General features: G+C 43.1%; 2 protein-coding genes across 4 annotated transcripts in view; one reads left to right on the plus strand and one right to left on the minus strand.

Moving 5' to 3' along the window:
* The first annotated feature begins 4,582 nt into the window (after positions 1 to 4,582).
* ins (preproinsulin) lies at positions 4,583 to 5,822 on the plus strand. Its single transcript, XM_018751872.2, has 2 exons — positions 4,583 to 4,781; positions 5,674 to 5,822. Exons 1-2 carry the CDS (start codon positions 4,595 to 4,597, stop codon positions 5,820 to 5,822), a joined length of 336 nt encoding a protein of 111 aa, XP_018607388.1. The 5' UTR covers positions 4,583 to 4,594.
* Positions 5,823 to 8,850: 3,028 nt separating this feature from the next.
* nipal4 (NIPA like domain containing 4) overlaps positions 8,851 to 12,799 on the minus strand; it is a 6,789-nt gene continuing 2,840 nt past the window's right edge. For all 3 annotated transcript variants that reach the window (XM_018751611.2, XM_018751609.2, XM_018751612.2), the window contains exons 3-6: positions 11,473 to 11,529; positions 11,149 to 11,239; positions 10,258 to 10,418; positions 8,851 to 9,907 (exon numbers count right to left, since the gene is read on the minus strand). In XM_018751611.2, coding sequence (XP_018607127.1) covers positions 9,297 to 9,907; positions 10,258 to 10,418; positions 11,149 to 11,239; positions 11,473 to 11,529 — 920 coding nt within the window. In that variant the 3' untranslated portion in view covers positions 8,851 to 9,296. The remainder of the gene's footprint in view (positions 9,908 to 10,257; positions 10,419 to 11,148; positions 11,240 to 11,472; positions 11,530 to 12,799) is intronic.

Below are 12,799 nucleotides of genomic sequence, written 5' to 3' on the forward strand. Positions count from 1 at the left end.
TCTGTAATACCTCTCTTGTGTTGTGCGGGCTGCTCGCATGCTTTGTGCATCCACAGTCGCATCAATCATTGACACCATATTTAGGAACGGTGAACAACATCTGAGTTAGCCATTGGGTGCGCCATTCTTGTAGTAACCATTGAGAAGACATATAGGATCCAATAGTGTTTAACAGGTGGTCTCCCCAGTCAGATCTCAGCTGAGAACATCCTTAAGTAAAAAAATTAAATCGAAGCGTGTTGACGATTTCAAGACTTGACCTTCCGCTATCGTTTAACAGTATGACTCCAACTTACCCTCATCTGTTCCCGTAAGCAGCTTTGGTTTATCTCCCGGAGCCGGGGGGGACGGACACAGCAACCTGACTGATCTGCTAATATTGATCAGACTCCATGCAACGCCTCATTACTGCAATACTGAGATATCGATTGGCCCTCCTTCGCTCCTGACCCATTCCCTCAAATAATAAAAGCCATTACAGTCTGCTCCTTTCTATTCCTCGGTAATCCCACAATTCCCCACTTCCTCTTCACCACAGGTATAATTAGTATCAATCATAATAAGGACTCATTTAAGACTGTCCCTGCCTCACCATCAGATCTGACTGTCATTTCCCTATTAGTATGTCTAGGCTGATGGGGAATTATGACAGGGGCTTAATTGTCATCAGTCGGATCCATTAGCAGGGCTCACGGCCGCTCCCAGCTTCCTTCGCATCACGGATCGCTCTGCGGTCAGCGCACTGAAACACCGAGATGGCCGGTGCAAGGAGTGCCTCTGCTTCTATGTGGCTGTTTTCACTCACCTTTGATTAGAATTGCATAAAAGAATGTGTAATAAATCAAAGGTTATTCAGGGGAGATGGGCTTCCTTGGCTTCTTAAAGGCAAGTTGTCACAGTAAATTATATTTACGACAGGTTGAGATGGAACAAGTGTGGAAAGGCTGACACCTGCCGGCTATTTCGGGAACTGCAACTTTTTAGGGTAACTGTGGTACAAAAAGGTCCTGAAAAATATTTATTATACAGACCAAGTCGGTATATACAGGCAGTCCCTGGATTACGAACAAGCTCTCCTCCTAAATCTGTCTGTAAGTCGGGTTTGTACAGAAGTAGGAATAGTTCGTATCTAACGTCAGTAAGTCAAACGTTTGTCTTAGTATATAGCATTGTGGCGCGCAGAGCCGTGGACTTGGATGGGGCGAAGAAGGACGCGGAAGCAGCGTTCATAACGAACGATTTATTCGAACACCAACACAAGGGAAACAATGCTCTCGGTCCGAGGACCCCTTTTCCTCCAAGACCTGCGCTTACAGCCATCGCTTCTAGCCTGCCTTAGCACCCCTAGGCTCTCCCAACACAGTGGTAGACACAGTCAACCCACCATTTCCCTCCGAAGTGGCCCCAGCGGTTACAGACATTATTTACAGATTTCCCATAATGCAATTATTTACATTAAATCAGTAACGCGGGTCGTTACAATATATTATGTACCTGCTTTCTATGCATAATAATATACTAATAATAAATGTTACTACAGTATTTGTGGGGGGCGCAGTGGTGCTCTCCGGTGGGTCTGGGGTTCGAGTCCCGCTTGGGGTGCCTTGCGACGGACTGGTGTCCAGTCCTGGGTGTGTCCCCTCTCCCCCAGCCCTACGCCGAGTTGCCAGGTTAGGCTCCGGCTCCCCGCGACCCCGTATGGGACAAGCGGTTCAGACTAGAGTATTTATAATAGAGAGAGAGAACCTTGTACATCATGCGCCATTATTTTCGCTTTGCCATTTAAAATTGTCCCCATCGTTGACCTACTGCAGCCGAATGCTTTTTTTCCCCCAATGTTCGTTGGGGTTTCACCTTTTTCTGATCACTTGATTATTTCCACCACTCTAGTGTCAGTCGTGATCATTTTCCTTTTCTTTGATGCATCACTGTCACTTGCATCACATGTATGCTTTAGTGCCATGGTTATAAGGGTAAAAACAAGAAAAATTAAAGCCAAATACAGCAACACACAAGACACTTAACAGCAACGTGGTCCAACTGAAAAGAAGGAAGTCTTCGTCCTACCGCAGGATCACGTGCAACGCCCACGAGCCGACAAACCAGTGTTGACGCGCAATGTTTTGATGCGCGTCGCAAAGTAGCGCCGTTTATTATTACAAATCCTTGTATGAAACTCTGATTTTTTACAGTAGGCTTTACGGGGGTGGTTCGTAACTACCAGTAGTACGTAAGTCGGACGTTCGTAACCCAAGGACTGCCTGTAGTCTCAATATATAGTTACTGAATGATTGCTGATGCCTTTTATAAGAATACCCCATATATCAATGTGTACTGTAATGTATTGTAATGTGATGTTTTTTCCCGATGAAGATCGTCAGTATTTGGTCTCTTTCATTATTTCATTGTACTATTAAAAAAATATATATAAGCATGTAAAAAAAAAACTATAACCTGAAGATCTTGATCCCAAAAGCAGGTAAAAGCACTGATGGTCAGGTTGGTGATGTTGGTGGAGAGATTATATCTGAACTCCTGAATACCTGTAGGCAGTAAAAATGTGTGTGCAGGTTTCTCCCCTCATGTTTAAGGATACCTCATATTGTATTATCAAACCAAGTTAGTGGCATAACAGAAATAGCAAATATTATTACGAGTAACGGTTGGTACACGTATACATTTTTACGTAGTAATAATTAAAGGAGTTCTCTTGTAATCTGAAGCTGCCCATTTCCAGTCCTGCTCCTGTTACTCTCCCTCAGTCGCCGCCGTAGCAAAACCCTCTTGTAAAAATGGGTAAAGTGTGTAATCTACTGCAGTCAATTTTTGCCTTTAATCCTTTTGCAACCTTACTGCACCTCCTGCTTCCGAGTTATAATTCAGTGCAATTTGCATTTTTATGTTCTTTCCTGCTTCTTTTCGGTAGTCCAGTCCCAGTGCCCACTTATTATAATTTATTTATTTTAATGTACAATGCGCAGAACACAAAACGCACACATATGAACATTCTGCCATGGAGCATAACACATTACCATTGGAGTATAAGGAACATCTCACACACAGCAACACCTACATCATCGTACCACCCTGACACATACACCTAGTTACCATTAAGAAACACCTAGTTGCCATGACTCCCCTATTTAAACCCCTTCCTGACCAGTGCGGAGGGACTTGCCCTGGAGCGAGAGGCAGAGCAGCGCTGCCCTGGTTCTTCCCCCCCACAGCCACCTCGTCCAGCCTAAGAGTTCCACAAGAGAGACTGCTGAGGACGGAAACCCAGAGTTGGATGAATCAAGTCATTTGTCACACGTTGCATGTCATTTTGTCAGGCAAACACCTTTGAAACGGTTCCTCTTTTCACTTCATTTAACGTATCTGTCGAAACCAAACACGTTTTCCGATTAACGTTCCCCTCGATCCGAAAGATTTCGGCGAATCCCTGCTGTCGCCGTCAGCAAAAGTTCCTTCCTAGGGGGCAGTTTTGCATAACACCCCATTACAGCCCCGAAGGAAGACACATTTAGCCAAAGACGTCTATTATCCATCTGCTTCCACTAACAGCCCACTTCAAACCAGTGACCAATATTTGCTTTGTTTCTTGGGGTTAATGTGGAGCAGCTGGTCAGTACTGAAGTCCGGCCTCATTTCTAACACCAATGACACCTCCATTGACCGGTCCACCATGTGTTGATTGCTGTAGCGCCAAAAATGTCACTTAGCAAGGCAAACATTGGCTAACGAGGCAGAGAATTTCATTTCAGCTTCCCGCCGAATCGATTTACTTACATTTTCCACTTACAGATGTAAACGCTGCTGTTGGGGCCCAAGGCTGGCCCATGCAAGGGCTATAAATAGGGAGAATCCCCACTGTTCTGTCCCAGTCGCATCCTCCTACGCTACTTCTCTGTCACCTCTCTGCCAGCGGCACCAACATCTCCACAGGTAAGGGATGGGACCTTCTCTGTCGGTGATCTTACCCAGTTTTTACTGAATAAAACGGTTAAGGAGCTTTATATTTATGCATTTGGCTGATGCCTTTCTCCAAAGCAACTTATGATTACTGATCCCTTTATAAAGCCAGACAATTTTATCGGAGCATATTTTTAGGGTAAGTACCTTGCTCAAGGGTACTACATCTTGAGGTGGGATTCAAACCTGCAGCCTTCAGGTCCAAAGGCAGTGATTCTAAGCACTATTCTTCCAACTGCCCCCCGAAAGAAGCTAAAGAGGGTCTTGGCACTACATTTGCGTTTGGACATTTCAAAACTTAGTTGATTCTTAGCATTGTCATTTACGGAAGAGTCTTCCATCAGGTGAGTGAAAAAAACAGGTGAAAAATGTAAAAAGTTTTATGTGGAGCAATTTTTTTCTCCCCCCCCTCCGAGTCGCTCACCAGGCTATTGGAGCCTAAGCAGCACAGGGATCATGGGCCCTCGGCGCCCATCTGCTACGTTCAGCGAGGAAATGACAGCCTAGATCCAGGCATCCAGGGCCATCTGCACTGTCAAATTTACGTTGTGGACATAAACTGTGGGCCACCAAATGGACGGGAGCGCTGATGTTCTGATGTTCCCCGCTCCCATCCAGCACCATGGCGATTTGGCTCCAGGCATTCCCTCTGCTGGTCCTGCTGGTCCTTTCCTCCTCCCCAGGGGCAGAGTCCAGCTCAAGCCAGCGCCTGTGCGGCTCCCACCTGGTGGACGCCCTCTACATGGTTTGCGGGGACCGCGGCTTCTTCTACAGCCCCAAAAGTAGGAGGGAGGCGGAACCACTGCTGGGTAAGATGGCACGGGCACCTCTACACACTTTCGCATTTTCCCCACGAAGGACCGACCCTTTGCTTGGTCCCCCTTTGTTTTCTCGCTTGTACCTTGTGCCGCACACAATACTTGTCTCGGTTGCGATGCCTTTTTCGTACACTGAACTTGCTCATAACATAACCAGAGTATTTCTCATCCTCTACTGCCTATGAATCATATTTTTTGGCACAAAGCAAAATGTATATTTTATCAGGTGCCAGGTAAGGCGAGCTAAGACTACGAGCTCTTGTGCCACTGAAGAAAGTCGGACAAAGTTCCAGAAAAATAGTCTAAATTGAAAAGTTTGTTTGGGGGAGGAGAGAAAAAAAAAAAAAAAAAAAAATCAATAAACCTGAAGTCTTAAAGTATAACTTAGTTATTTACTCATTTATAGAGCAGAGTAACTTTACTGAGGAAGGGTATTACAGCAAGAGGGAGGATTTGAGCTGGGGCCCTTCAGATGAAAGGTAATGATGCTGAACATTGTACTACCTGCAGTGCTTTGTATAGCCTCAAACGTAACAGCTGGTAGAGTTAGGGTTCGAATGACCAGCTCTGGACCCAGCCATCGCAGGTTCACATTCCCCCCTCCAGCTGTACTACTGTTGAGCAAGGCCCTTACCCTGATTTGTTCCAGGACAAAAAAAAAAAAAAAAAAGATTATATATATATATATATATATATATATATATACACACACACACACACACACACACACACACACACACGTATCATTGTAAGCAGCTTGTTATGCAAACCTGTGATTGTAGGTTGCTTCATTTCTATGGCCTCCTTCTCTTGCTGATGTTTCCAAAGGTTGTTTGGAACTGATTGCTCTTTTTTTTTTTTTTCCCCCCCCCTTATTTTGCAGGTTTCTTGTCTCCCAAATCAGGCCAAGAGAACGAAGTGGACGAATACCCCTACAAGGAGCAGGGTGAGCTGAAGGTGAAGAGAGGCATTGTGGAGCAGTGCTGTCACAAGCCCTGCAACCTCTTTGAGCTGCAGAACTACTGCAACTGAGATCCGAGCTCTGCCATAAGAGCAGGGCCCATCTACTGAGCTTTTTTTTTTTTTTTGCAAGAATTCAAAGCTAATCATTTTGTGAAAACGACACCACCACTCAATTCCCATTTATTTTTTGTTAAAAAATAAAATTTAATGAAACGAAACAACTCCTGCATAAGGGTCCCGGTCAAAGTTCCCAGTTTGTTTTTCCCCATCTCAAAGTACTACACCCTGTCTGTCAGACAGGTAGATCCTACAGGGGACAGCTGGTAATGTAGTGGTTAGAGCTGCTGCCTTTGACCCCAAGGTCACAGGTTTAAATCTCACCTCCAGCTATAATACCCTTAAACAAGGTACTTACCGTAAAATTACCCAGCTGTTGAAATGGGTAAATAATTGTAAGTTGCTTTGGAGAAAAATGTCAGCTAAATAAAGTAATGAGTAAGTTAGTTAAAGTAGTTTAGAATAGTGGCAAGAAAAAGCAAATAAAGACACACAAATGGCACCATGCGATGTGTCGCACCACCCACAAAGTACAAATACCTTAACGGATACAAACACAGGGCAGGTGATAAGGCCCCATAGGAGGGCAGTTGTCTGCATCTGTGTACTTAGCAGCTGCTGTGGCTCTGGTTCTCAGTTGTTCCAATAGACAAAATCAGATAAAAGCAGTGAGGGAGGAAAGTAGTACTAAAAAATCACTACTTCTGAGTATTTATCCCAAAGTAATTTCTTTTTACATGTATCACTGGATATGTTCCAGTAAATCTTATGTAGTACTTGATCAAGGGTTAAAGTACCCTCATTGTCATATAGTCATTTATCACAGTACTACCTTACATTAGAGCTGCTGCCTTTGGACCCAAAGGTTACAGGTTCCAATCCCACCTCCAACTGTAGTGCCCTTGAGCAAAGTACTTACCCTGAAAAACTGCTCCAGGAAAAAAAAATACCCAGGTGAATAAATAAGTAAATATCTGTAGGTAGGCTGACATTGTAAGTTGCTTTGGAGAAAAGCATCAATTAAAAGGATATATGTAGATGTACCTGCCTTTGAACCTTGAAAACAAATTATAATTACTAACCTTGATTTAGCAGATACCTTTTTCCAAATGAATTTACAGTGTTAGACAAACGGCTGCAATTGAAAGGCACAGAGTGGAAAGACCATGAGAATAGAGCCAAATCTCAGATGGTTTCTTGTCTTTCACCCATCGCTGTAACAAGGAGGTGGGGAAGTGTCAAGCAGTATTTTTTTTTTTTAAAGCAAGCATAATGCCTCCAGTATTTGTAACTCCTCAGAGTACTACTGAGTGTTTTCACCCCCTAAACACTTGGAAAGTTGTTAAGACCTTTAACTTCATCTACTCTAAGCAGGGCTGGGGGGGAGCTGGATAAAAATGATCACTGCTGAGAGCCAAGGGGGGTCTCGGGTAAATACCCAAGTGGAAAATTATCTCTACCTTCCAAATGTTATCACTGCTCCTCCTCTTAGCCAACGGATACAAAACTTCAGCTTGAACACCCTTCGAAGAAAAAAAAAAAAAAAAAAAAACTAAATGAGGCTCATAAAATACAACAAAGACCTCAGGAGTAGGAGAAATTCAAATTACTAGCACCTCCTTTCTAAACACCTTCTTTTATAAGCATACTTAAAAGAATTTACTGAAAAAACATGTAACCCAAACTACAAAGGAATCCATATAAACTCCTCAGAGAAATTGTGAATGTTATGACCACAAAACAGGACACAAAAATATCATCTGTTATAAGCTTCAGCGATTTCATTAGGAAAGGAATTCTTGCCTTGAGAAATGCTCATTTATTTCTGAACCAAAAAGTAAATTAATTATTTCTGAGCTGACAGATTCTGAAATGCCTGTTACAAACTGAGAATATTCAGATTTAACACTTTAAATTCCTTGACTGACATCTGTTGCAAAAACTGAGAAGCTGAAAATCAAATGTTCATTGTACCTTAAAAAGCTTTAACTCAAAATACACAAATTTAGCAAATTCCAAAAATGAAGTGCAATTAGAAATGATGAAAGTCAAATGTCTGCAAATAAGCTATAATCATAAATGCATGGTTTTTTTTTCCATTTGACCTAATTAATTTAAACATCTTCAAGTTTATTCCTGGAAAGGGATTAAAAAATAAAAAAATAAATAAAATTACTGGAAACAAACTGCGTATTTTAGATCTTATTTTATATTCTGAATATATGAAAGTATTTAAAACTACTGGTCACCGACATAGCAAAGAAATTATGAAAATTTAAGACCATCACAATGAAATGTGTTCACTGGCATCTAAAATAATACATTTCTTTGTACAGGGTGACAGCAGAGTAAATGTTTAGAGCCATGTGCAAACGTACCAATACATCAACCACACTAATAGTGCAATTTCACAAGTATTGGTTCGGTTCTCTACATTGCTGTGGAGTCGGAAAAATTTTCAGGTGCATAGCTTTACTATGCTACGTGTCTTTACGGAGAACTACACGTGGGTGGCGCGAGAAATGAAACGAGGTTGTGTACGGAGTCGGCCTCGGCTTGCTCCCTAAGTGCAGCTCGTCGGTCGCGGTAGTACTTTGCGTCGTGTTTCTTGGGCATCTTTGAAATTTTTAATTCCATGAGCTGCCTTCGGGCCCCCTACCTCAGTCTAAATGTAGGTTTTCCTGCTGATAGCGCGGCTCTCTAGCTACGAACTGAGGCGCTGACGTGAACGCTATGACATGTGGTTCAAACATGGTGACATCTAACGCAACGCGCGCCAACTCGATAACGAGCCAAACGTGTGACATTTTCGCAATGTTACCAGCTCGCTCAGGCTCAACCGGCAGCAGCCTTTCATATCTCGTTTGATGCGGTGTTCCCTCCTCTATCCAAGGGTATATGCGCTATCTCTCTGCGTCTTTTCATTTGCGAGCAGTAGTGGCGAGAGGGGGTTGCATTTTTATTTGACGATCAATTCCCAAGTTACCCCCCCACACCCAGTGAGGTGAAAGACGTAGTTCTACGTCAAAAATGTACCGGCTCTGGCTAAATGTACCGTATATGCTGGCGTATAAGTCGACCCCCAGAAATTAGAGGTGTAATATAGCTTTAGGCCAATATTCGCCGGATAAGTTGACCCCAAAATATCATGCAACTTTTGGGCAGTGCTGTGGAGTCGGAACCAATTATTGGGTTACTGGAGTCAGAGTCAAAGGTTTTGTGTACCGACTCCACAGCCCTGGTTCTCTACTAAGCAAAGAAATTGTCAATATACAAAGACAACCAATGACATAAATGTGGAATATAACAAACATTGGTCCTTGTAGTACCATCCCGTAGAGCAGTACTGTATCTCCACCAAGCCTTCTGCATCATTGACTGAAACACTCATCAGCAGCAAGACGGTCACCTCTGTAAAACTACAAACACCTAAACATGCATAAACAGGTATAATTATGAAATTACTATTGTATTATTGCTTTTCCCTCAGCTGATGATGAACACCTGAGGGACTTCCTCCTTAATGGGCGGCAAACACTCCAGGTTGTTGATAAGGATCCGCTTGTCATCCACCTTCTCTTGGTTCCTCTCCTCAGATGGCAGACCCAGGGAGTCTTTTAGGCTGTCCAGTGACACCTGGACATCCCGTAAAATGTGCAACATTCCTACTCCCAAGATGATGACAAGGAAGCCACAGATGCTGCCCACTATGTCTACACCGGACATGCTGCCCCACTCCTTGAAGAGGATTATGGAGGTGGCCAACACAACGGTGGTGAAAAAGACATAGTAGATGGGGTAGACCAGCAGTGTGTTAAAGACATCCAGGGACTTGTTAAGGTAGTTGACCTGCGTGACAATGGAAACCACCAGGGAAACCAGAAGTATCCAGGTGAGGGGCTGGCGCACCACAGACGTGTCTGAGAAGAAGGTGCGGATCGCGATGCCCAGGCCTTTCACCGAAGAGACGGTGAAGGCTCCCAGGAGAGAGCAGATGCCGATGTACACCAAGATGTTGGTCTGACCGATACGTGGAGAGCAGTAGAAGATCAGAACGAGACAGGCGATGAGGAGTATGCTGGCATAGACCAGAAAGCCTGTAGGAACATCACAGTTAACAGCTCAGATGTTATCCTTTGGAGCAGTAGCCCTAGATACGAGATATGCAACAATTTCCACCGAAGCGCTGGTTTCACTGTTAATTGTGGATAATGTATTTCAAAGGGCAGTTTTTTTGTTACATTTGCACAATAATTCCAAAAATGACATATTAACTTCTCTAAAAGTGCACAAAACTGCAACTAGCATAATTTCTGGCCACTGAGACTGAATTTCATAATCACACACCATAATGGCACATTGGGAACAGTGTTCAGTCATTATGAGCCATTAAAACCTTACACTTAGCAAAATTAAGTTTTTTTTTTTTCCCCCCCTTCTTCCATACCAGGGTCAAGCAGTTTCTGGGACATTTGTTGTATGGTGGTAACTTCTTCTTCTTCTGGCGAATGAATCACCATGATGGTGCTTCCCAGTAGGCTGAGAACGCAGCCCAATTTTCCCAGAAGGTTCAAAGTCTCACCCAGTAGGTAGGAGGACAGCACGGCACTGCAGCAAACCAACACAACCCACATGAACAGTACCAAGGAACAACAGAGTCAGTGTAACAAATCACAGTTTACTCAACCCCTGCACTACTCCTGGCTTATCACCACACTGGCAGAGCAAATAATCTGTGATAATGAATTTCCACACAAGAGAACACGTCAGTGATGTTACGTTGTTCATGCTGCACATCTCTCCTAATCGGACCAATTCACATATTCATTTAGCCAAAACAGGAGAGGTGTTTAGGGTTTACATCTATTTATTCAGCAGACGCTTTTTTCCAAAGAAACTTCCGATGAACTCGGTGTAGTGTCGTCATCCCACACACCTTATTCACCGCGGTGACTTACACTGCTAGATACACTACTTACACTGGCTCACTCATCCATACATCAGTGGAATACACACACTCTCTCTCTGTCACTCACACAGCTGAACAGCATGTCTTTGGAGTGTGGGGGGAAACCAGAGCACCCAGAGGAAACCCACACAGACACAGGGAGAAAATGCAAACTCCACACAGGCTGAGCAGGGATTGAACTCACGTCCTCTCGCACCACCCAGGTGCTGTAAGACAGCAGCACTACTCGCTATGCCACCGTGCCATTTAAGTTATGCTGTTATGACAATCTGGTGTCTCTGGAGGCTCATATGCTCAGTCACCAATGTGGAAACACGCAGCCATCACACCGTTCAGTACAAATGTGGACAGAAAGACGAGTGCCGTTACCTGATGAGAACACTTAGGGCTCCGAGTGGCGTGACCACAGTTGCCGGTGCAAACATATACGCTGCAAAGTTTGCGACTTCTCCTGCGCCCACTGCAGAGGTTGAAAACAGCAACATGTGTGCAAAACACTCATTCTGGTTTTGGGACTTATTCTGGAAGTGAGTGTTAGGAGCCTTCTTAAAAACTAGTAGGACATCTCAAATGTCTAATCAGTGCCAATGTCTATGTAATTAAGATAAAATATGGATATATAATTCAACAAATATATATGATTTTGAAAAGCTTTGCAGCAGTCAGAAGTGATGAAATAAAGGTGAAACTTACTGGTAAGGAGACCACCCCACCACAGCCAGTCTTTCAAGTAGCCATGTCCTCCATCACCTGAATAACAGACCACAATCATTGCTCATGAACAGGTGACTCACTCCACTTGTGTCATACCAATTTTGTCAAAATTGCTTGTACAGGCAGCCCGCAGGTTACAAACATGCGATTTAAGTACAACCCGTAGTTACGACCCACCCTCTGTAAAGCCTATTACGTTAAAAATTTGAGTTACATACAATGATTTGTAATAACAAATGGTGCTACTTTGTGACGCTCATCAAAACATTGCGCGCCTACAGCGGTTCGTCTTCTCGTGATCCCAAGGTAGGACAAAGACTTTGCTCTTTTCAGTTGGACCACGTTGCTGTTAAGTGTCTCGTGTGTTACTGTATTGGGCTTTAATTTTTTTTTTTTTTTTATCCTTGTAACCATGGCACCGAAACATAAATGTGATGCAAGTGATGCTGATGCATCAAAGAAAAGGAAAACGATCACGATTGAAACTAAAGTGAAAATAATAAAGCGGTCGGAAAAAGGTAAAATGCCAACAAACATTGGAAAAGCGTTGGGCTAGAGTCGGTCAACGATCGGGATAAATTTAAAGGACAAACGGAAAATAATGGAGGATGTAAATGGCTCCATCCCGATGCCCCTCTAGTATACATAGATATTAGAGTTACATTTATTATTACTGTATTATGTTAAACATAATGTGCGTGTATCTGGAAGTGTTTTTATGCGTAGAAAGGTACACTATATACTATGACAAACACTTGACTAACTGACGTTATGAACCGTACGTAACTGTTCCGACACGCGTACAAATTCGACTTAGACTGATGAATGGAACTCGTTCGTAATGCGGGGACTGCCTGTACAGGAGTCCAAATCACTTGGCAGCAAGTTAAAGTCTGAGTAATGAATCACCGCTTTACTGTCCAACTAATGTCACTTTGCACGTACTCTGGGTGTCCTTTCACTTGGAGGTCATTCTTTTCTTACAGGATTACTTGGAATTGGTTCATGAGGAGCGCCATTAAATCCCCATATTATAAAACAATATCCGAAGATGATATTTATTCTAAAAGAATTTTTTCTGTATTCATTTGATGAGCAGAGATGGTCTGTTGCACTGTCTTTTATGGCAAATTTCTCCTTCTTTGCCATGTCTCCTCACAGTCTTGTCATCTTTAAGAAATCCACTTGCCAAGTAAATATCTTAATATAACAATCACAGCATTACTTAACAGGCAGCATACTTAATATTGTGCAATTTACTACAAGAAAGTTTGCACCGACAAGAACTGCCTCTCGGTACATGTAC

The sequence above is a fragment of the Scleropages formosus genome, chromosome 4 (assembly GCF_900964775.1).
Source record: "Scleropages formosus chromosome 4, fSclFor1.1, whole genome shotgun sequence".
NCBI classification, from domain to species: domain Eukaryota; kingdom Metazoa; phylum Chordata; class Actinopteri; order Osteoglossiformes; family Osteoglossidae; genus Scleropages; species Scleropages formosus.